Source organism: Gopherus evgoodei, chromosome 8, assembly GCF_007399415.2.
Source record: "Gopherus evgoodei ecotype Sinaloan lineage chromosome 8, rGopEvg1_v1.p, whole genome shotgun sequence".
Lineage (NCBI taxonomy): Eukaryota > Metazoa > Chordata > Testudines > Testudinidae > Gopherus > Gopherus evgoodei.
Window position 1 is genome coordinate 83,866,737 of NC_044329.1, and position 23,898 is coordinate 83,890,634.

Sequence of the window (23,898 nt, forward strand, 5' to 3'; positions counted from 1 at the left end):
AGTCCATACAGATGCTGCTATTGACAAAATACAGCTGGAGATTCAGGCAGGATCCAGAGCAGCTTTCAGAATAATCCAGCTGGTAACTCCAGTGTCAGAGGAAGATAATGATTCAACTTCAGATGACGTGGTTCAAAGAAAACTGACGAAGATCCTAGGAATTGAAAGTATATTTAAGGTAATTGACTTGTTTGAAATGAAAGATAATTGAACAACAACAAAAAATACCAAAAAAAAAATGGTCCTACAAAATTAGAGGGAAAGCTGCAGAACAAAAAACAGTTTGATTTAGTTAGAACTGTAAATATTTTCTAAAGAGTAAGAAAAGTATATGCTGCAGGGACAGCGTCAGGTAGTTTAGGCTTGTTAAACTAAAAAGGAAGGAAATAAGAGTTAAAAGCCTAATCAGATCAGACCTATTCAGTATCTTATTATTACATTTCAAATAAAGAAGTTGTTTGTTGTTTGTTTCAGTTTTCACCAAGGTAGGTCGCGATTTGATGTCTAACATAGTGAATGCCTGTGAAAATGAGGTAGGATCAGAAGAGGTTAAAATAGGGAAAAATCAAGTCAAAAATTACTTGGACAAATTAGATGTCTTTAAGTCACCAGGGCCTGATGAAATGCATCCTATAATACTCAAGAAGCTGACTGAGGATATATCTGAGCCATTAGCAATTATCTTTGAGAAGTCATGGAAGACGGGAGAGATTCCAGAAGACTGGAAAAGGGCAAATATAGTGCCCGTCTCTAAAAAGAGAAATAAGGACAACCTGGGGAATTACAGACCAGTCATCTTAACTTCTGCACCCGAAAAGATAATGGAGTAAATAATTAAGCAATCAATTTGCAAAAATCTAGAAGATAATAAGGTGATAAGTAACAGTCAGCATGGATTTGTCAAAAACAAAACATGTCAAACCAACCTGCTAGCATTCTTTGACAGGGTAACAAGCCTTGTGGATAGGGGGGAAGTGGTAGATGTGGTATATCTTGATGTTAGTAAAGTTTTTAATACTGTCTAACATGATCTTCTCATAAACAAACTATGGAAATGCAACCTAGATTGAACTACTATAAAGTGGGTGCAAAAGTGGTTGGAAAACCGTTCTCAGCGAATAATTATCAGTGATTCACAGTCAGGCTGGAAGTGCATATTGAGTGGGGTCCCACAGGGATCAGTTCTGGGTCTGGTTCTGTTCAATATCTTCATCAATTATTTAAATCATGAGTCGGCAACCAAAGACGGCACACGAGCTGATTTTTAATGGCATGCTGCTGCCTGCTGGGGTCCCAGCCGCCGGCGCCACTCAGCCTGCTGCTGAACCCAGGCTGGCAGCAGGCTGGGTGGGGCCGATGGCTGGGACCCCAGCAGGTAGCAGCGTGCCATTAAAAATCCTGCCTGGCCCAGCCTGCTTTTCTCTGCCCCCCACCCATCACTCTCTCCTGCGGGGCCAGGGGCAGAAGTTTGGTCCTGTCAGCTACAGCTGCAGGGCAGCCTCCACCGGCAGCCAAACTCCCTCCTCCCCCACCTTTTCATCCAGCATGCTGGGTTTCTGCCCCTCCTCCTCTTCCTCCCTGCGGCCAAACAGCTGATGGCCCTGGAGGGGAGCGGGGGAGAGGGAAGGGGAGAAGCAGATCTGGAACCACAGCTGCAGTGTGCTCACTGCTCCAGAGAAGAGGCGGGGGTGGAGATGGGGCCTTGGGGAAGGAGGGTGGAATCAGGGCATATCTCCTCCAGCCCCTTGCCATGAGCTGCTCAGGGCAGAGGGCTGGGAGCATCCCCATGACTCCAGCCCACACCCCCATCCCCCTGCCCTGACTGCTGAACCTCCCCACCCCCTCACCTGTCTGCCCTGAGCCCTGCACTCCCCACACCCCTGCCCTGACCTCTGCACCCCCTCACACACACCTACCCCCTGCCTTGACCCCTGCACCTCCCCACGACCCCAGCCCTGACTCTGGCACCCCCCACAGATATCCAGCTCCCCCACACTCCATGCTCTGACTCCTGCACCCCCTGACATGCCCCCAGCCCTCTGCTCTGACTCCTGCACCCTTCTCACATACCCCCATCCCCTTGTCCTGACTCCTGCACCCCCACACATACCCATCCCCCCCACACCCTATGCCCTGACTCTTGAACCCCCCACATCCCCACCCCCACCCTGAACACCAAACAGAAGCTCCTGCACCCCCCCCCCCACATTCCCACTTGCACCCCTCACACCAGATGGGAGCTGCCCAGGTAAGCGCTCCACACCCAGACCTCCTGCCCCAACCCTGAGCCCCCTCCCTCATTCTAGCTCCTGGCCAGACCCTACACCCCAACCCCCAGCCTGCTTCTTCATCCCCAGCTCTGTGCTCACTGCACTTCCACCCTCAGCTCGGTGCAGAGAGAGGAAAAGAATGGGCCAGAACCAGGGAGAAGGTAGGTACCCACTGTATGTGGGCAGGGCCGGGACCCCAGATTGGCAGTGGGTTGAGCAGGGTCAGCAGCCGGGACCCTGGCTGGCAGGAGCCGGTGGACGGAACCCCAGACCAGCAGCAGGCTGAGCAGGCCAGCGGTATAAGATCAGCATTTTAATTTAATTTTAAATGAAGATTCTTAAGCATTTTGAAAACCTTCTTTACTTTACATACACCAATAGTTTAGTTCTATAATATATAGACTTATAGAGATAGACCTTCTAAAAAACATTAAAATGTATTACTAGCACGCAAAACCTTAAATTAAAGTGAATAAATGAAGACTCTGCACACCACTTCTGAAAGGTTGCTGACCCCTGATTTAAATAATGGCATAGAGAGTACACTTATAAAGTTTGCGGACAACACCGAGCTGGACGGGGTTGCAAGTGCTCTGGAGGATAGGATTAAAATTCAATATGATCTGGACAAACTGTAGAAATGGTCTGAAGTAAATAGGATGAAATTCAATAAGGACAAATGCAAAGTACTCCACTTAGGAAAGAACAATCAGTTACACACCTATAAAACGGGAAATGACTGCCTAGGAAAGAGTACTGCGGAAGTGGATCTGGGGTCATAGTGGATCACAAGCTAAATATGAGTCAAGAGTGTAGCACTGTTGCAAAAAAAGTGAACAACATTCTGGGATGTATTAGCAGAAGTGTTGTAAGCAAGACACAAGAAGTAATTCTTCTGCTCAACTCCATGCTGATTAGGCCTCAACTGGAACATTGTGTCCCATTCTGGGTGCCACATTTCAGAAAGGATGTGGACAAATTGGAGAGAATCCAGAGAAGAGCCGCAAAATTTATTAAAGGTCTAGAAAACATGATCTATGAGGGAAGATGGAAAAAAATGGGTTTGTTTAGTCTGGAAAAGAGAAGACTGAGGGGGGACATGATAACAGTTTTCAAGTACATAAAAGGTTGTTACAAGGAGGAGGAAGAAAAATTGTTTTTCTTAGCCTCTGAGGCTAGGACAAGAAGTAATGGGCCTAAATTGCAGCAAGGGAGGTTTAGGTTGGACATTAGGAAAAACTTCCTCACTGTCAGAGTGGGTAAGCACTGGAATAAATTGCCTAGGGAGGTTATGCAATCTCCATCTTTGGAGATTTTTAAGAGCAGGTTAGACAAACACCTGTCAGGGATGGTCTAGATAATCCTGCCATGAGTGCAGGGGACTGGACTGAATGACCTCTCAAGGTCCCTTCCAGTTCTATGATTCTATATGAAACCTTCCCTCTCAGTGTTTAGAATGCAAACATTGCAGCATTGTGCTAGTGTATGATGAGATACAGAATGTAAAAGTGACTAGACCCCAAAGGGAGCTGTTCTACAAAGGAGGATGGGAGCCAAGGGAGCTGTGTGGAGATCTTGGGCCTCTAGAAAGCTTCCCCTGTGTCATGCAGATATCCTGCATCTGAAAAACTAGGTTTATGGGGCAAAGTGCCCTGTTTGTCAAGAGGCAGGGCTAACCCTGCCAAAGGATTTGGAGGAAGAATCACAAAATCTCCTGTCCCTTAGATCAGTATTTCCCAAACTTGGGATGCCGCTTGTGTAGAGAAACCCCTAGTGGGCAGGCTGGTTTATTTACCTGCCCCGTCCGCAGGTTTGGCCGATCGTGGCTCCTAGTGGTCGCGGTTCGCTGCTCCAGGCCAATGGGAGCTGCTGGAAGCGGCGCGGGCCGAGGGACGTACTGGCCATCGCTTCCAGCAGATCCTATTGGCCTGGAGCAGTGAACCACGGCCAATGGGAGCTGCAATCGGCCGAACCTGCGGATGGGACAGGTAAACAAACCGGCCTGGCCCGGCCCGCCAAGGGCTTCCCCTACACAAGCGGTGTCCGAAGTTTGAGAAACACTGTCTTAGACAGATTGTTTCCAACATAGGGGAATAAGAGGCCTGAATGTTTTCCTCGTGACACATAATATATAATTCCCAAGGCAATGAAGCTATTATTCCTGGAAAGTGAAGAACATGCAAGTGGCTTTAATAACATTGCACTGACTATGATAGGAAAATGATTCTCGCTAACTGATATAATTCTTCGAAGTAACATTTGATTGGACTTGCAGGCTGCAAACAGAAGTGCACATCAGCATCTTAAGAAACAGGCCACCAAGAAAGATAAAGCCAAAATTGCAGAAATTAGCACAGATCCAGCTGCTAAGTATCAATCCAGCTCACCCTCATCATCGTCCTCGTCATCATCTTCCTCCTCCTCCTCCTCCTCTTCTGTTGGTGACAAATACAGGACTACGGACACGAAAGACAAAACATGGCAACCTAGACAACGGGAAGGAAGCAGCAGCAGTAGTAGTCGTGGTGGCAGCAGCAGCAGTGACAGCAGCAGCAGCAGCAGTAGCAGTGACAGTAGTAACAGCAGAAGCTGCAGTAGCAGTGAAGAGGATCATGCTGCAAACAAAGAACAGCAAGGGAAAAGTGACACACCAGTGAGGAGCTGTAGCAGCAGCAGTGACAGCGAGTTTTCCAAACAGCAGGTAACTCATTCAGACTCTTTCAGGTCTGTATGAATTATATTTCTGGTAATAATTACGTTACTTTATGCACTTTATTATCATAAATCAAGAAATTATTCATTATGAATTAATGATATAGGGACCAATTCTGCCCGGTCACAGGAGTAACTTCATTGACTTGAATGAGCATTACACTCACATAATCGGGGACAGAATTAGACCCAGAGTGTCCAGTGGCACTAGTACAATTTACTCTTACTTCCCTGTTTATACAATGGCTGGAAATTAGAAGCATACGGAGCACTGGGCAAAGTAATAAAAATATATTGTACAAATTAGAGGATTGGGCCAACAGAAATCTGATGAGGTTCAACAAGGACAAGTGCAGAGTCCTGCACTTAGGACAGAAGATCTCATGCACTGCTACAGACTAGGGACCAAGTGGCTATGCAGCAGTTCTGCAGAAAAGGACCTAGGGATTACAGTAGACAAGAAGCTGGATATGAGTCAACAGTGTGTTCTTGTTGCCAAGAAGGCTAATGGCATTTTGGGCTGTATAAGTAGGAGCACTGCCAGCAGATTGAGGGACGTGATCATTCCCCTCTATTTGGCATTGGTGAGGCCTCATCTGGAGTACTGTGTCCAGTTTTGGGCCCCACACTACAAGAAGGATATGGAAAAATTGGAAAGAGTCCAGCAGAGGGCAACAAAAATGATTAGGGGTCTGCAGCACATGATTTATGAGGAGAGGCTGTGGGAATTGGGATTATTTAGTCTGCAGAAAAGAAGAATGAGGGGGGATTTGATAGCTGCTTTCAACTACCTGAAAGGGGGCTCCAAAGAGGATGGATCTAGACTGTTCTGAGTGGTAGCAGATGACAGAACGAGGAGTAATGGTCTCAAGTTGCAGTGGGGGAGGTTTAGGTTGGATATTAGGAAAAACTTTTTCACTAGGCAGATGGTGAAGCACTGGAATGGGTTACCTAGGGAGGTGGTGGAATCTCCTTCCTTAGAAGTTTTTAAGGTCAGGCTTGACAAAGCCCTGGCTGGGATGATTTAGTTGGTCCTGCTTTGAAGAGGAGGTTGGACTAGATGACCTCCTGAGGTCTCTTCCAACCCTGATTCTATGATTCTGTGATTGCTCTCTGCCTTCATTGTTATAGATTAGACGATCTAAGTTAGATCTTTTCCATCTCTAACTTCTGAGATTCTCTGAGTCACTCAGGGTATGTCTACACTATGGGATTATTCCAATTTTACATAAACCGATTTTGTAAAACAGATTGTATAGTCGAGTGCATGCGGCCACACTAAGCACATTAATTCGGTGGCTTGCGTCCATGTACCTAGGCTAGCGTCGATTTCTGGAGCATTGCCCTGCTGGGTAGCTATCCTGCAGCTATCCCATAGTTCCTGCAGTCTCCCCCACCCATTGGAATTTTGGGTTGAGATCCCAATGCATGATGGTACAAAAACAGTGTCGTGGGTGATTCTGGGTAAATGTCGTCACTCAATCCTTCCTCCGTGAAAGCAATGGCAGACAATCATTTCGCGTCCTTTTTCCCCTGGATTGCCCTGGCAGAAGCCATAGCATGGCAACTATAGAGCCTGTTTTGCCTTTTGTCACTGTCACCGTATGTGTACTGGATGCTTCTGACAGAGGCGGTACTGCAGTGCTACACAGCAGCATTCATTTGCCTTTGCAAGGTAGCAGAGATGGTTACCATCCCTATTGCACTGTCTGCCATTGTAAATTGGCGATGAGATGACGGTTATCAATCATTTTGTACTGTTTGCAATTGGAAATTGGCGATGACGGTTATCAATCATTTTGTACCGTTTCCAACTGGAAATTGTCGATGATGGTTATCAATGATTTTGTACTGTCTGCTGCTGTCATGGGTGCTCCTGGCTGGCATCACTGAGGTCGTCCAGGGGTGCATGGACAAAAATGGGAATGACTCTATGGGTCATTCTCTTCTTTATGTTTTGTCTAAAAATAGAGTCAGTCCTGCCTAGAATATGGGGCAAGTCTACTAGAGAGCCAGAGAGCACAGCCGCTCCGGGTCAGAGCCCCAGAGATCCCACAGAAATGATGAGCTGCATGCCATTCTAGAGGGTAACCTTGCAACAATCCCACCCGTTGCTTCCCTCCTCCCCCAACCCTCCTGCGCTACTGTTGCAATGTCCCCACATTTGTGTGATGAAGTAAAAAAAAATGCAGGAATAAGAAACACTGACTTTTTAGCAAGATAAAATTAGGGGGAGGCAGCCTCCAGCTGCTATGATAGTCCAGGCAGGACATTAAAGAGCGGGGGGAGAGGAGCACAGCCTCCTGCTGCTATGATAGTCCAGGGAGTACAGAATCTTTTCTTTAGATACGAAAGGGGGTAGGGCCTGATGGAGCTCAGGCTCCAGCTGCTATGATGAGGACGGTTACCAAGCATTTTGTACCGTCTGCCAGGAATGACAGGCAGTCATTCCCATTTTCACCCAGGCGCCCCCAGCCGACCTCACCAAGGCCAGCCAGGAGCAATAATGGGATGATGACTGTTTTCCACCATTTTGTACCATCTGCCATCAGGAAAGGAAGGGGAGGGGATGTTGTTGTTCAGCGCCGCAGCACCGTGTCTACCAGCAGCATGCAGTAGACATATGGTGACATTGAAAAATGGCAAGAAACTATTTTTTTCCCTTTTCTTTCACATGGGGTGGGGGGTAAATTGAAGAGATATACCCTGAATCACCCCTGATAATGTTTTTGACCCTACAGGCATTGGGAGCTCAGCCAAGACTGCAAATGCTTTTTGGAGACTGCGGGAACTGTGGGATAGCTGGAGTCCTCAGTCCCCCCTCCCTCCCTCCCTGCATGAGTGTCCATTTGATTCTTTGGCTTTCCGTTATGCTTGTCACACAGCACTGTGCTGTGGACTCTGTATCATAGCCTGGAGATTTTTTCAAATGCTTTGTCATTTTGTCTTCTGTAACAGAGCTCTGATAGAACAGATTTATCTCCCCATAAAGAGATCAGATCCAGTATCTCCCGTACGGTCCATGCTGGAGCTCTTTTTGAATTTGGGACTGCATGGCCACCCGTGCTGATCAAAGCTCCACGCTGGGCAAACAGGAAATGAAATTCAAAAGTTCACGGGGCTTTTTCTGTCTACCTGGCCAGTGCATCCGAGTGCAGATTGCTTTCCAGAGTGGTCACCTTGGTGCACTGTGGGATACCGCCCAGAGGCCAATACCGTCGATCTGTGGCCACACTAACCCTAATCCAACAAGGCAATATCGATTTCAGCGCTACTCCTCTCATCGGGAGGAGTATAGAAATTGGTTTAAAGAGCCCTTTATATCGATATAAAGGGCCTTGTTGTGTGGACAGGTGCAGGGTTAAATCGGTTTAATGCTGCTAAATTCGGTTTAAACGCGTAGTGTAGACCAGGCCTCAGATTTGAGTGTTGCATATATTTTATGCCTGAAATTCTTATCTAATATTTTGCCATATTTTGTGCTGCACCTTTTCGAGCAGTAACCCAAAGCAGCTTTTATGGGAGTTACTTCCACTTCTTGTTTATTTTCACAGGCTAATCCAGAAATTTATCAGTATCGGTTCACGTCGGCACACAGAGAACAGGTAAATTTTCTGCTCTGTGCATGCAGGGCCAAACGCTGGTTTCACTGACTTCAGGGAGGGGGAGCAGGATTTGGTCCACTGAGAAGAAAAGTGTTAAAAATAACTTCTGGAACCACTTTCTGTGAACTGTCTTGGTAAGTCACTTGATTAAGGATGGTTCTTCAATTGTTGCAGTATCCAAGAAAGAAAGTCCCAAGTAGCAGCAGTAGCTCTTCTTCCTCCAGTTCTAGTTCTTTTGAGAGTAGTGATGAAGGCAGCTACAGAGGAAGTGCTCAGGTGAGTGTATTCAACAAGAAACAAAAGCAGGTGAAAACTTTGTCAACACTGCCACGGATTTCCATCTATTGTAAAATTCTGATATTAGCAAAGGAAAGATATAATTAGTGCGTTATTATATTAAATAATATATAAATTATTATAAGAGTCTACATATAACTCTTTCTTGCCAGTATAGAAGTACTGTGCCTTGGGTTGTGACTGAATAGCTCTTACTACTATCAGAGGGTAGCCGTGTTAGTCTGGATCTGTAAAAGCAGCAAAGGGTCCTGTGGCACCTTATAGACTAACAGACGATGCATCTGAGGAAGTGGGTATTCACCCACGAAAGTTCATGCTCCAAATCGTCTGTTAGTCTATAAGGTGCCACAGGATTCTTTGCTGCTCTTACTACTATGTCCAATAAGGGTGGGATAACTGAACCTAACAGATATGCTTACAAATGATGAATAGTGCATTACTAAGTGAGTAGTCCCATTAAAATAAATGGGACCACTTGTGAAGTGCTACTCAACATATATAAAAGTATCTGACTCAGACCTGTAGCAATTTCTGGTTGGTGTTGACAGCAGATTGCATCCTGTACTGCTTAGGTCCTGATTCTGATGTCCTGATGCATGTTTAATAGTGCCTTTCTCTGCAGGTTGTTCCATTCATGTCAACAAGGCCATGGGTAATATTTTCAAAAGCACCTAAGTGATTTAGGAGCCAAAGTCCTATCTTCAGAAGTGACGTAGATATTTAGGAACCTATGTTCCACAGAAAGTTAATGGGACTTAGGGACTTTTCGAATTTTTACTCTGTGTGCATAGTCAGGTACTATACTATGTAAGAATGACAGAGAGAATCTGGACCTTAATGAATATGTTTTCTCTGTGCAGTGTAAATATGCTAAACAGATCTGATATAAATGAATATGGTTTTAAAAAGTTAAAATGTATTTGTTTAAGAAGGCAGTTATTTATTAACAAAATTTCAGTTTGGTACAATGAAAGAATCTGATCCTGTGCTCTTTGATGTCATTATGAGTTTTGAATGAATAAAGAATGCAGGCTCAATCCCAAAGCTAGTTAATCTAAAAGGTCTGTTCTTTGTCAGGTCACATTTCTATCCCATGTTTCCTTTGGGTACACTGAAATTGCTCTTGTAAAAGATTTTTTCCATTATTGTTTTATTTGTTTAAGGTTTGATCCTGCTCCCCTGGAAATCAATGACAAAACTCCCAATGACTTCAATGGAGCTGGGTCACATGCTTAAAGGATTTCACTGTATTTCTGGATAGGATTCTGCTGAGTACTGTACATAGCATTTTTTTTTAATAAAGACCATTCCTTTAACAAATATTAATTTATCTGATATTCAGTGTAGTACTTTACTTTACTTTTAAAAATGTTTCAACTGACTTTTTCTTCTGTGATTTTAGCCTAAATTCTTGGGAGACAGCAAACCTCCAATACTGGCTGTTATTCTTCGTGCTATTCGAAATGACAGAAAGCTGACAGGCTTCCAGCTTGTGTTGTACACAGACTTACACTCCACCACACCCAGGATACAAGTGTTTGTGTCAAACATCTCAGAATCAAGTATATGGAAACTCTGCGCTGATGCTTCAATAGTAAATTCTTACAAAGCAGTGGTAAGGTTCAAACATAATCTGACCAACAGTAAATGTTTTATATTTATATTTTATATTTATATTTAAATTTAAAATAAATTAATTATTCCTCTCTCTTAGAGTTATCTAAAATGGGGCCAGGATTGCCAGGAATACAGGATTGCTGGAAAAGTTGTAACTGGCCAATTTGCTGATTACCCAGCCACACAAATCAAGTTAGAGTGGTCTAAAGTTCCTTCAAGAATCAAAATAGCTGCAAGATGGTGAGATTTGACTCATCATTTTTTGAAATCTAAATTCTTTACTTATTTTACAGCATAATCAAACTGGGAGAATGCATATTCAGCAATGAGCGTTCAACAATTCGAGGCACAATCCTGCAGTTCCTACACAGGCAAAACTCCTGAATGTGGAAATCTTCATAGGATCAGACCACACATGGGTCTCTCTTTTTTATTTAGGTCTGGTCTACACTATGGGGGAAAATCGATCTCAGATACGCAACTTCAGCTACGTGAATAATGTAGCTGAAGTCGAAGTATCTAATATCGAATTACTCACTGTCCTCATGGCGTGGGATCGATGTCCGCGGCTCCCTATGTGGACTCCGCAACTCCGTTCGGGTTGGTGGAGTTCCGGAATCAATATAAGCGCGTTCGGGGATTGATATATTGCGTCTAGATGAGACGCGATATATCGATCCCTGAGCAATCGATTGCTACCCACCGATACGGTGGGTAGTGAAGACGTAGCCTTAATCTCCAATTCACTTTTGTTTGAGTATAATCCTTAGCATGAGTCTCTCTTAGAGCAGCACAATAGATCCATTTGAAACACAAAGTTCATTACATACTAATTAGAATACATTAATGTGGCAGTGATTATAAGAAAACTGTACGATGCTAGATTCAGAATAGGTTTCTCTTATGGGTTCACAGCCACGCTGCTGGGTTTTTTGTTTGTTTGTTTGTTTGTTTTTTTATCAGTGTTGTCTAATATGGAGAAACACAGATGGCAACTTCTCTTGATACCTGAATACATACATGTACATGTTAGTTGGAGACACTGGGATAGTAGCTGCCTGGTTAACAGATTACCACCAGATGCTTGAGGAGAACATAGTTTAAACTAGGTTGGATTACTTGGAAAGGCTAATATCTGCTCTTGTTACCCTAGATAGAAACTATCCAGTGGAATACCGGGACAATTCTGTTCTGAATTCATTTTTTCATGTACAGTACATACACTTATTGTGGAGGATGAACAGGGGACTGAGTGTAACAGAGTTCATTCTTATTCTTTTGGAGGCAACACTTGTTTTGGGCAATTTTTTTTATTGCTTAGTCAGTTCTCAAACCTATAATAGGGACTGATGATGATCATCTCTTCACAGTGAGAATCCAAGTGAGCATAAGGGCTCATGCTAATGGATCCTGTTAACACATATTGGGGCTTTAATAACAAGCTGTCTGGTTTTTAGATATTTAATGGACTGCGGATGCCCAATTTTCAACACTGAATGTCTTTAACACTGCTTGGCTATCCCATCCTGGTTACTGCATGCTGCCATGCGGCTTCCTGAATTCAGTAGCAATTTTCAGTGTCTTGATACTGCTGCCTCTCCTGCCCTGCACAGTACCACATACTAACACTCACTGCTCGATGACAGGCTTGCTCTCTAACAGATGCCAAATACAGCATTTACTTCATTACGAGTGTTTCAGTATGAATGGAATTTAAATGAAACTCTCCACAGAAAATCAATTAAATCACTTATTCCGTCTTCCAGGTTTTACACATTTGTTCCAGCAGTTGCATACATGCTTGGATTTTCCCAAAGGGCACAGAACAATCCCTCTCAACAGGCTACTCTGGTTATGGCTCTAACTTCTCCAAGAACCTGTGATGTTGCTCTCAAGCTACCTGATGTAAATATTTTACTTTTTTTTTAAAAAAAGGTTTGCCAGAGAATTTTAGTGCTCACGAAATTGAAGGTTGAGAGTTTTGGCTTGAGCCACAAATATTTTTTTCAGTTTATAAAAACAGGAATAATCTCCCATTTCATGCTCTTGGTGCTTTTACATAATTGTGTTTCGTAATAAAAATATCTTGCAATTGACTTTTCCCTACTCTAATGGATAAAAAACAAATCAGCAAATAAAATAGAGCCAGCATAACAAATACATGAACAAACAAACAAACAACTAATTAACTAATAAAAAACAGTTCAGCCTTCAGAATACCTCCTCCCCAAGTCTCCGGGAAGAGGACAGCATGCTTGGAAGGTTGACAAATCCAGGCTCTGTTGGGCCAAAAACACAGAGAAAAAATTACTGTTGAGGACCCCTGACAGATAATGTCCTACCAGTAGCCCTTTCAAAATGATATAGCTCCAGTTGAGGCTTCACTGATCTTGACTCTGCTAGTACAGATCTGGGGAGTTTGTCTCTCATGTAAACAGGTCCCAAGCCATTTGAGCAGTGGGGATCTATGGTATATGTTTCCTCAAAGAGTCCCATTAATGAACCTCAGAGCTAATCTGTATCACCTTTTTTATTCCAGAGACTTCATATGTGGCACCTGTGCAGTCATTGTGTAGTGTAGACAAATAGGGACTTTCGTTCCTTTTCACTTCTGACCCACGTAGATTTCGATCAGTGAAAGGATAATGCATAACACAGCCCCGTCTGAATACTACCATAAAAATATTGGTTTTACGGAAATTTGACATATTCTATATTCTAATCTATTTTCTGTTTCCTTTTCAGCTCACAATTTATGGCAGAGACATTAGTCTTCCACTGCCACTCCCTTTTGATCCACATATATCAACTCCAATGCTGCAGTATCCTGCTTGGAATTTCTTCACTAAAATACCATCCTCAGTCATTGACAGCCTTAAAGGTCAGTAATTCATCATCTTCAAAGGCATGCACTAATAGCCTCATTTTTTTTCATTACTTGGAATTATTTTACATTGATTAAAAAATAAATTGAACCACACCCAAAAAAGCTTTACATCTATAATCAAGGTGAGCTAGGCTGCACAGGTGTAAATGAGACCAGAATTTGGCTCAGTGTGCCATATATTGTACTAATGTCTAAACATATTCAAATCCAGGTCAGAAATTGGGGTTTGAGTCTGCCCATTGACAGCAGTTAAAAACACACATTCTCCCAAATTTGCACATTATTTTGTGTCAGATTCATTATCTCTTAAGAATCCTGGATAAAATTAGATTGGAAAGTGTGACCAAGATTTACAAGTGATCAACCATTTTGAGTACTTCAGTGTTTGGGCAACCTGCTTTAGACTCCTTAAAGGGCACCCAAAATCACTTTTGCAAATCTTGGCCATACTCACCTCCTTTATTTGTGTTTTTAGGCATTTACTTTTTCAATAATGAAATATTAAGGACCCAGTTGTGCGGTCCTTTCTCAGGTAAAATCTTCAATGAACGAGCCAAATTATGCACTGGTGCAAATGGACACAGTTCATCTGAAGTCAAAAGATTTGTATCACAGCTGAATTTGGCTCAATGTGGTGGACTGCAGAATTGGTCTCTATGATTGTTACAGAAACTTTTAATAAGAAAACATATAGGAGCCAATTCTACTCTCAATTACACCAGTGTAAATCCATGGGACAAATTCCCATGAAGCAACTTTACTGAAGTCAAAGCTGATTAGAGCTGGTAGGAAAATTTCTGAGAATGACATTTCAGTGAAAAGTGAGTTGGGGAGAATGCTCATATTCTGAGGCATTTGTTTTCTGTTTCTTAACCAGCTCTAATCCCGATAAAACTCAGTATAATCAATAAACCCATATAAGCTGTGATATACTCTGTCATGGAACTCCATTTTCTGGTGCTACTCCTGTCATAAACAGATAGCTAAGGGTTAATGTCTCTTTCACCTGGAAAGAAGTAATCTAAACCACCTGACCAGAGGACCAATCAGGAAACAAGACTTTTTCAAATCTGGGTGGAGGGTTTGTAGTGTGTGAGTCCTTTGTCTTGAATCTCTCTCTCTCTCGGCTATGGGAGGATTTCTGTTTCCTGCTTTCTAATCTTCTGTTTTCAAGTTGTAAGTACAAAATATAGTAAGGCAGTAAGGTTTCTATTGGTTTTCTTTTGTATTTACATGAATATAGTTGCTGGAGTGCTTTAAATTGTATTCTTTTTTAATAACGCTGTTTATTCAATATTCTTTTAAGCAAATGACCCTGTATGTGTCACCTTAATACAGAGAGACCATTTTTATGTATTTTTCTTTCTTTTTATATAAAGCTTTCTTTTTAAGACCTGTTGGAGTTTTCTTTAGTGGGAAACTTCAGGGAATTGGGTCTGCAGCTCACCAGGGAATTGGTGGGAGAAAGAAGTCAGGGGGAGGTCTGTGTGTGTTAGATTTACTAGCCTAATTTTGCATTCCCTCTGGGTAAAGAGGAAAGTGCCTTTGTTTCCTGGACTGAAATTACAGAGGGTGGACTCCCTCTGCTTAGATTCATGGAGGTTGCTTCTGTGTATCTCTCCAGGAGCACCTGGAGGGGGGGAAGGGAAAAGTTTTATTTCCCTTTGTTGTGAGACTCAAGGGTTTGGGTCTTGGGGACCCCAGGGAAGGGTTTTGGGGGGACCAGAGTGCCCCAAAACACTCTAATTTTTTGGGTGGTGGCAGCAGTACCAGGTCCAAGCTGGTAACTAAGCTTGGAGGTTTTTCATGCTAACCCCCATATTTTGGACGCTAAGGTCCAAATCTGGGACTAGGTTATATGACAACTCCTCTTAAGCCAATGATGTGGTAATTATTATTAACATGGTGGGATAAATTCTGCTCTCATTTACATCACATGAAGGTTACTGAAGTCAATAGACCAAATTTATAGGATTGCACCAGAGCAAGTAAGAGCAGAATTTATTACACAGTATTCATAATGGTCATATTTCTGCTCGCTTGTGTGCAATGATGGGCTAAATGCTGCTCTCACACTGGAGCCAATATGAAATTATTCAATACAGTGGGGTTACTTTGAATTTATGCTGGTGCAGGCAAGAGCAGAAATTGGCCCAACAATTACAAAAAAACAATTAGTACATTTGAACACCTAAATGAAAAAAGCTCATTAATGGTGGGCTTTTTTTTCAGGTCATTGTTCAGTCTCCCAAAATATGATCACAACCTTCAATGAAGTTGAATTCAACTACTCAATGCCTGCAAATTGCTACCATGTCTTGGCCCAAGATTGTAGCCCGGAACTGAAATTCTTGGTGATGATGAAGAAAGCTGAAGAGTCTGCTGACCTTAAAGCAATCAATATCAAACTTGCCAGTCAGTAAGTAATTCCACAGAATGTGGCAATTAGGTGCTAAGATGATCACAAGGAAATTTGAGAGCTAGAGGGTTAATGGGGATTGATAATGGCAGAGGACTCATCCAATGGCTATTGAAGTCAATGGAAAGAAACCCAGAGCTTTACACCTGGAGGTCACTTTTTTAAATGCAATTGAGGTTTATACTAACCAAAAATCTTTACCACCCGACAGCTGTTCATTAAACTATGAGAAATTAGTTGGTTGTCTCAGTCCAGTTCTTAGGAAGCAAGTACAAAGATTGCAATTATACTAGTTAGCATCCTGCTTGACAATCTCAGCAGGGAGGACAAGGATTGAACGTATGTAGAAACTGAACTACTCTCTCATTTTAGAGATGATGTGTTAGGCCACCCCTTATTTGGTGCTAATGTTCCACAGCCATTATCAAGTCAATTTAGGACACACACTGTCTTATACTGCAGCAGCAACTGTGCAGAATTGTACACTGTAATACAAAAGTTTGATATTATAATGTGTGTATAATTATGTACCACAAAAAACAATATGGGAGAGCTGTCCTTTATTTCCTTGATATGTAGGTGGTCTCCTCTAGTATAAGGCATAAGCTGGGGGCAGCATAGGGAAGCTTGCAGTGTGCTGTACCTGTTTTGTGGCAAAATTAAAGGTTGCAGGCTCCAGGTCTGTTTGTCTAGCACAGTAGTTCTCAGACTTTTGAACTGGTGACCCCTTTCACACAGCAAGCCTCTGAGTGTGATCCACTTTATAAATGAATAACACTTTTTTTATATTGAACATTATTATAAATGCTGGACGTGACGCAGGGTTTGGGAATGGAGGTTGACAGAGCGTGACCCCCCCAGATAATAACCTTGTGACCCCCTGAGGGGTCATGACCCCCACTTTGCGAACTCCTGGTCTAGCACCTTTTGTACTGGGGGCATTCTCTGCGACAGTGGAGACTTTTTCCACTCCCTGGTCATTTCATGCAGCCTGGAGGAGTTCTTCTGGGAAACATCCACCAACTCCTTGTACTCATTCACAGAGCAGTGGGTGCTGTCCAGGGTTCTCTGCTCGCTGTCCCCATACAGTGCCCTTGTTTTACACCTTTGACCTGCACTCACATTCCTGGTTTTATCATTTTTTGTCCCAAATAATCATTTGTATCCTGGATCTTAGGGTCACTTTCCCACCTGATGGGGGTAAGCCTTTAGTTTGGTGGGCTCCGCTTACCGCTCACTATAATTCAAAGAGGCTATCACCTTTCAGGAGTGGTGAACTCATTTGTGAACATTTGAAAAAAGTGAATGAAAATCTCCATTCTTACGGATCATTTTTTAATTTTAAAGTGGTAATTTAATAAGGAAACAGTTTTGTTTTGTGACGCTCCTTTGTTAAAAATTCTTATTTAAACATTATGAATAGTGTATCATGATTGCTAAAATATTTTGGGGCAATTAAGCTGTTTATGGTAAATGTAATGTCTAAATAAAATTTTAAAACATATTTTTCCTGGGAAAAAATGCTACAATACGCAGTATTTTCAGATAATCGGGCAGATCATAATTTTGCCACAGAGAACCCAATTTTCTTGTGGAATGTGGAGCACCATCAACTCACTTTAATTATTATAGAAGTATCTGCTTAGCTCCAATAGCATGTTGGAGTGCTTCACTTCAGGGTGATAAGGGAACTCAGGACCCTGCAGGGTCAGAGCTACAGTGTTTAGGAATTGTGAGTTAAGTAGCACAAAAGGGAAACATTCCTTTAAAGCAGGGGTGGGCAAACTTTTTGGCCCGAGGGCTACATCTGGGTATGGAAATTGTATGGTGGGCCATGAATGCTCACTAAATTGGGGGCTGGGGTATGGGAGGGGTGAGGGCTGCAGCTGGGGGTACAGGCTCTGGGGTGGGGCCAGAAATGAGTTCAGAGTGCGAGAGAAGGCTCCGGGCTGGGACAGGGGTTTGGGGTTTGGAGGGGTGGTGAGGGCTCCGGCTGGGGGTGTGGGCTCTGGGGTTGGGCTGGGGATGAGGGGTTTGGGATGCAGGAGGGTGCTCCAGGCTGGGACCGAGGGGTTCAGTGGGCGGGAGGGGGTTGGGGTATGCGAGGAGGTCAGGTGTTCAGGCTCTGGGCAGCGCTTATCTCAAACAGCTCCTGGAAGCAGCGGCATGTCTCCACTCTGTCTCCCATGTGGAGGTGCAGCCAGGCAGATCTGCGCATTGCAGTTCCTAGCCAATGGGAGCTGCAGAGGCAGCGTGTGGTGCCCTTGGCTGCCCCTGTGCATGGGAGCCGAAGGGAAGACACACTGCTACTTCTAGGAGCCGGCCATGGCACACGTGGAGCGGGGCAAGCCCCCACCCTTGCCCCCGGTGGGAGCTTGAGGGCTGGATTAAAACATCTGATGGGATGGATTGTAGTTTGCGGGCCATAGTTTGCCCACCCCTACTTTAAATTCATTTTGTTCTGTTTTTAAAGTGAGATTGACATGTATCCTTCAAATGGACTCATCCAGCTGATGATCAATGGTGTTCAAACCCCAGCAGAGATTCTTCCATACACATCTAATTCTGGTAGGTGACACAGCATATTTTATATTGCATTTAATATTTTCTGCTATATATTTGAAGAAGAAAGAGGGAGAACCATACCATGTGGGTCAACCCCATAGATGCAGCAGCAATATTTTAATTTAAACCTAACAATATTATCAAACTCATGGCTGGGATTTAAGAGCATGGTTCTGCAGATCTCTCTCAGGATAAAATTCACCCTGATCTGGAGAACCAGACCAAGTCCCTTGGCACTATTTAAGAATTCCAATGGTGGTAGGCCAGGGACAGATAGCCCATGACAGAGCAATGTGTACAGGGTAGCCTGTGCACCCTCTGCACGCCACACTGTGATTCTTTGCAGTGGCTCCACCAAGGCTGTTTTGGAGGTCAGCAAAAAAGATGGGCAAAGAACAGGGACATTGGATCTGCATAATCTTGCACCCTAAGTTTATAATATACAGTTTGGGTAAAATTAAACTTTTCATTCGACCCAAAACGAAAAGTTTTCAAGCATTTGTAAACATTGTTGATTTTTTTAAAAATAAAAATTGAAGATTTTTGACTCTAAAGGTAATTTTAAATAAAACATTTCATTTCGAAAATATTGAAACCAAACTTTTTTATTTTTTTCAGAATTTTTTTTTTCATTTTTTTTTTTGACCAAAACTGTATGGCAAAACTGACATGAATTTGTTAAATGTTTTGGTGAAACCCAACCTGCATTTTTTTGCCCAAAAAGTTTTTTGTACAAAAAATTAATCCAGCTCTATTTGTAGAAATGGAGCAATGGAGTTACAGCAGCTAAAGTAGTGGCCAACGTGGGGGCTGGGAGGTGTTGCCAAGTGTCTCTGGGATTCTGCCAGAGCAGCGGTCACTTTTAGCTCTGTCTCATTTCTGTTCTGCATGGCCTGGACTCTAGGCAATTGGCACAATCTGATCCCATATTTTTTATTATAGTTTCCAATATTTATGTTTTCTGATTTGAGGGCGTTGTTTGTTTGAAGCAAATAATGGCTCACTTAAATAGTTAAAATGGATGGTATTGCTGTCACCACTATAGGAATTGTACAGTTTGACTGTATTCAGTTTATATTTTATAACAGCTATTCTCAAATTGATTTAATATGTAATAATTACTGTGTTATGCCCTGATCCTGCAATCAGATCTCTTGACAAAGACTCTCACTGGACCTGCTTGCAGGATAAAAGCCTAACAAAGCCCTAGTAATTTGGCACCTTTACTTCATTGGGGTTTTGTATAGGAGCTGAGGTCCTCATTAGCAAATCCAATTTCAGGACTGAGGTTTTAGAGACTTGACAAATTAAGAGCCTGGTCCAAATGCCATTTAAGTTAATGGTATACTCTTCCTTAAATGGGAGTTGGATCAGGCTCTAAAAGGGTGACTTTTGCCTTCAAAGAAAGATCATTTTGCTGTTATATTGCAGATGCATACATTCTGATCAGCAGTGAGAAGGAAGGCTTGTCAGTAAAAGCCCCCGAGTATGGCATAGATAAACTTTATTATGATGGACATACATTTAAGGTACAGTACTTTTTTCTTTGTTAGTGTATTCACTTTTATAAAATAAACATTTAAATTGACCTTTCCTTTGTTTTCATACAGATTCAAGTTGGTTTCTGGATGGCTGGAAAAACATGTGGTATTTGTGGAAAATATGATGGCGAGCGTAAACAGAAATATCAAATGCCTAGTGGATATGTAGCTAAAGATGCAGTGAGCTTTGCTCATTCTTGGATTCTCTCAGAAGAGCCCTGTGCTGGAGGTATGAAGATTCTAAAATGTATTAGTGCTATTACCATGAGTGACAAGTGAATAGCTTCAAGAATAATTACAATATTTAGATATATGTGCTATACTGGATCCAAGTTCTAAGGTAGAGCTGGACAATAAAGTACCTGCCAATCTGCTGCTAGTGCACACTTTTCACTATCAATGTGATTGGTGCTTACATATAAAATAAAGTAAATTTTCCTGAGATTGGTAGTTCATTGCAAGGTCTTGTGTTGTTGCATTGTTATACCAGGTTAGTTTTTATCATGCATCTACATGAGGGGTGTGTGTGTGTTAAATCATATTATAAACACAAAAATGACTTTTGCAATGTAAATCAGGTTAGAACCAGTAAACACCTATAAAAAACAGATATTCTTTAAAGGCAGATAATCATTTTATTGGGCATATCTTCATTGATGATTTGTATTCTGTTACTTTCATGTTTTTATTGTCTATCAAAAATATAAAGTTTCTCTCTCCTAATTACACTAGACTGATAAGGAGCTAGAGAGGGACATTTTAATGGATAGAGATTGGGGGCACATGACATCTTGCCATGATGTATATTAGCAGCTACACCCCAGCAAGAAGTCAAAATGCCCTCTATGCCAAAGGGGGTGTGACATGGAAGAAAAGGAATGTAACTGTTCCCCAGGTTGAGCAGCATGTAGTCAGTCAGTCCATGTTGCCAGGAGCATGTCAGGCATGTGCATCACACTTGCTCAAAGGAGTGACTCTACCCTGCAAAGCATAACACCTTTTCTGAGCTGTCTGGGTCTGTTACGGCATCTTGTTACAGACATGCAGTTGTTATCCCACTGGCATTCCTCAGGGCAGAATTTAGTGCCTGATCCTCCTCATTCTGAAATCAATGGCAAAACTCCCATCAACTTCAAAGGGAGCAAATTTAAAATATTATTTATCACTGATCTACTGTGTTTATTTCTCTTTGATTTCACTGATTCATCTATGTAATACTCACGTGTAGTTGGGGAAATGTATATGCTTTCTAGAGCTTATGTTTTAAAATCCAATTATTTGACTTCTTGTAGCTTGTAAACTGCAGCGCACACTCATCAAAATTGAGAAGCCAGTTGGTTTTGAAAATGTGGCCTCAAAGTGCTATTCAGTCGAGCCAGTTTTGCGCTGTGTGAAAGGATGTTCAGCAACTAGAACTGTTCCTGTCTTTGTTGGCTTCCATTGTGTGCCAGCTGGTAAGTCTCAAAACTCCATATCTTTTCAGGGGTGTATCGTGCATGTCCGATTGTTAGACTCCATGAAGACTTAGCATCCCCATCAGCTACGGGAGGAAATGCATCAGTCCAGGCTACAGCCTCCTGTGACACTGTTATTCATGTTCTTCAAAGAGCTTACCAAGAACCTTTAGCACAAATAAGAGAGGATGTGTTATTTCTAATGTGAAAAAAAGCCCCAAATCCTAAATTTAGGGAGAAAAAAAAGCAGTAAAGTCTACCAGCACAGTCATGTTACTTCAACATGGGGAAGGGTAAGAGAAGCTAGCCTAAATGATTTTAAAAAGTGTCCTGTCTTTTAAAAAAATAAGATTCCAAATAATGATGCCAATTAAAATGACAATCTTGACTATGGAGTCCTTCTGCATTCAAAACTCTCATTGAGTTCAGTGGGTGTTGGACCTGCATAAAGACTGGTTCTTACAACTTTTGTTTTTGTTTTGTATTGCTTTGACCTAGGGTTTTGAGATGTTTGCTTTACACTTCAAGTAATAAAAATGCAGGTTTTGAAACTGTATAATCTTGGATAATCCATTTGAATTAACACATTTAAGTCCCAGGAAAGTACACAAATAACTTTCACATCACTTCCCCTCCCCCCATTTTCTTATTTTCAGACTCCACAGCCAGCTTTGATGAAGAACAGATTAGGCTAAACCAGAAGTCTGAGGATTTGGAGAACACAGTGGATGCTCATACAATGTGTTCCTGTGAACAATTACAGTGTGCAGCATGACACGACATTTCACAGGGTTAGATATCCCTAATGGTGGGTTGTTGTTTTTTTGATGTATGCATACTCATTCTCTGCAATTGTGGACACGCTACTTTGTTTCAGACAGTAAAGTTATTAACACTGAATTATTTTATAAAATGATTTCTCAATGTAATATTTTCAGATTTTGAAAACAATTCTGGATACCCTTAATAAATATTTGTACTTTAAAAACAGTTGTTCAGGTTTATGTTTTGACTGTGTTGGTGTCACTAGGCATAAATCTAGGCCTCAGTGAACCAAAGCTCCTCCATGTTGAACTCTACTTGATCTAGAAAGCTAGCAGCTGTGAAATGAAATGTGTAACAGTAAGTTATCAGTTGCAGCACAGCTAAAAGCGGTCTAAAGCAGTAGTGATAAGGCCTGTGCACCTTTAGCAGAAGGACAAGATAACTTGCAGAAGGAAAACTTACTAACGAGCTGCCGCGGCCAAGATTACTTAATGCACCTGCGCTTACGTAACTGCTACAAGGGGAGGAAGGAGGAGGAGGGGAGAGGGAAGAAAGAAGAAAGAGAAAAAAGAACTTATAAAAAGGGAAAAGCCGCTTGTGTAGGTATGCATGATTTGAGGCATTCGTCTCCTTGCACCACTTTGAGATCTCAAATAAACTTTGCTTGCTTCTCCACCCTGGTGTGTGTTTATTTGCACTCTGGGCAACGAACCACTGTTGCTTGCCTCAGGCAACATCTGTGCCTGCAACAGTTTTGGCGTCCCTGGGTGGGCTCGAGGCTAAAATTAGCCTTGCCCGGATCCCTCCTGGAGGTCAACGGATAGCGGCGACGACCAATGCCCAGTGCACACCAGTGACTTCACCGGGGGCCTCGGTGGAGACGCAGTTCGACCGACCCCGGAGGGCACAACGGTGCCACGTGCTTGAGTAGTGGAGAAGCAGTTGTGAGCGATGGTGAGGAACCGGTCCCTTGGATAAGGTAGGAACAGTCCAGTTGTCTGGACTTTGTCTGTTAGGACCTGAGGACGCCCAGTGTCTTCCTGCGGCATGGGGCAGAGACAGAGTAAAATGGGGAGGGCATGGTGCACACCCCTAGAATGCATTCTAGTGAATTGGAAGGTGTTTGGTTTGGATCCGATGACTAAGCTGAAAAAGTTCTGTATAGTAGACTGGCCTCAATATCAACTAGAGGACCAGAAAAGGTGGCGACCGGAAGGATCACTTAATTATAACACGATCCTCCAATTACTCCTGTTTTGTCAGCGAATGGGTAGCTTCTGAAGCTGTTTGTATGGAGAGCTCTTGTAAAAAAATCCCCCACCATAGCTCCTGTTCTTCCCCCTGTCTGGCGGAGTGCAAGGATTCAAAAGCAGATTAGGGATAGTGCAGGGACAAAGGAGGGAACTGTCTAGAAAGGGGAGACCCTATGTCCTAGTGCACTCTCTCCCTGTTGTAGCTAAAAAGCAAGATCAGATGCAGAATGGTACTGGGGGCCAGTGTGAGTGACTGTTACTGGAAGACGCCCAGAGTACCCTGTGAAGCAAAAGCTCGTGACCAGGACTACTCTAACGCAAGCCCAGTAACTAGTGGATCTTTAGGAGGTCCGACCCATGGTGGGCTGACTCAGCCTGGCAGCGTCCGGTGAGGAAGCTACCTGGGTCTAGGAGTGTGTGAACCCATCTTCCCTCCCCCTTTCCTTTCCGTGTGGGCTACTGACAGTCTGATCATCTCACTGGATGCAATCAGAGTAAGCGGCGCCGTCTCCT

The 23,898-nt window shown here is 42.9% G+C and overlaps 1 protein-coding gene across 1 annotated transcript in view; it reads left to right on the forward strand.

The window, feature by feature from the left end:
- LOC115656301 (vitellogenin-2-like) overlaps positions 1 to 22,216 on the forward strand; it is a 40,827-nt gene extending 18,611 nt beyond the window's left edge. The window contains exons 22-35 of the mRNA XM_030572839.1: positions 3 to 178; positions 4,546 to 4,971; positions 8,537 to 8,587; positions 8,762 to 8,863; positions 10,287 to 10,499; positions 10,599 to 10,741; positions 12,268 to 12,406; positions 13,247 to 13,382; positions 15,621 to 15,807; positions 18,281 to 18,375; positions 19,804 to 19,901; positions 19,983 to 20,142; positions 21,206 to 21,367; positions 22,024 to 22,216. Of these exons, the coding sequence (XP_030428699.1) occupies positions 3 to 178; positions 4,546 to 4,971; positions 8,537 to 8,587; positions 8,762 to 8,863; positions 10,287 to 10,499; positions 10,599 to 10,741; positions 12,268 to 12,406; positions 13,247 to 13,382; positions 15,621 to 15,807; positions 18,281 to 18,375; positions 19,804 to 19,901; positions 19,983 to 20,142; positions 21,206 to 21,367; positions 22,024 to 22,142 (2,207 nt within the window). The 3' untranslated portion in view covers positions 22,143 to 22,216. The remainder of the gene's footprint in view (positions 1 to 2; positions 179 to 4,545; positions 4,972 to 8,536; positions 8,588 to 8,761; positions 8,864 to 10,286; positions 10,500 to 10,598; positions 10,742 to 12,267; positions 12,407 to 13,246; positions 13,383 to 15,620; positions 15,808 to 18,280; positions 18,376 to 19,803; positions 19,902 to 19,982; positions 20,143 to 21,205; positions 21,368 to 22,023) is intronic.
- Positions 22,217 to 23,898: the final 1,682 nt, after the last annotated feature.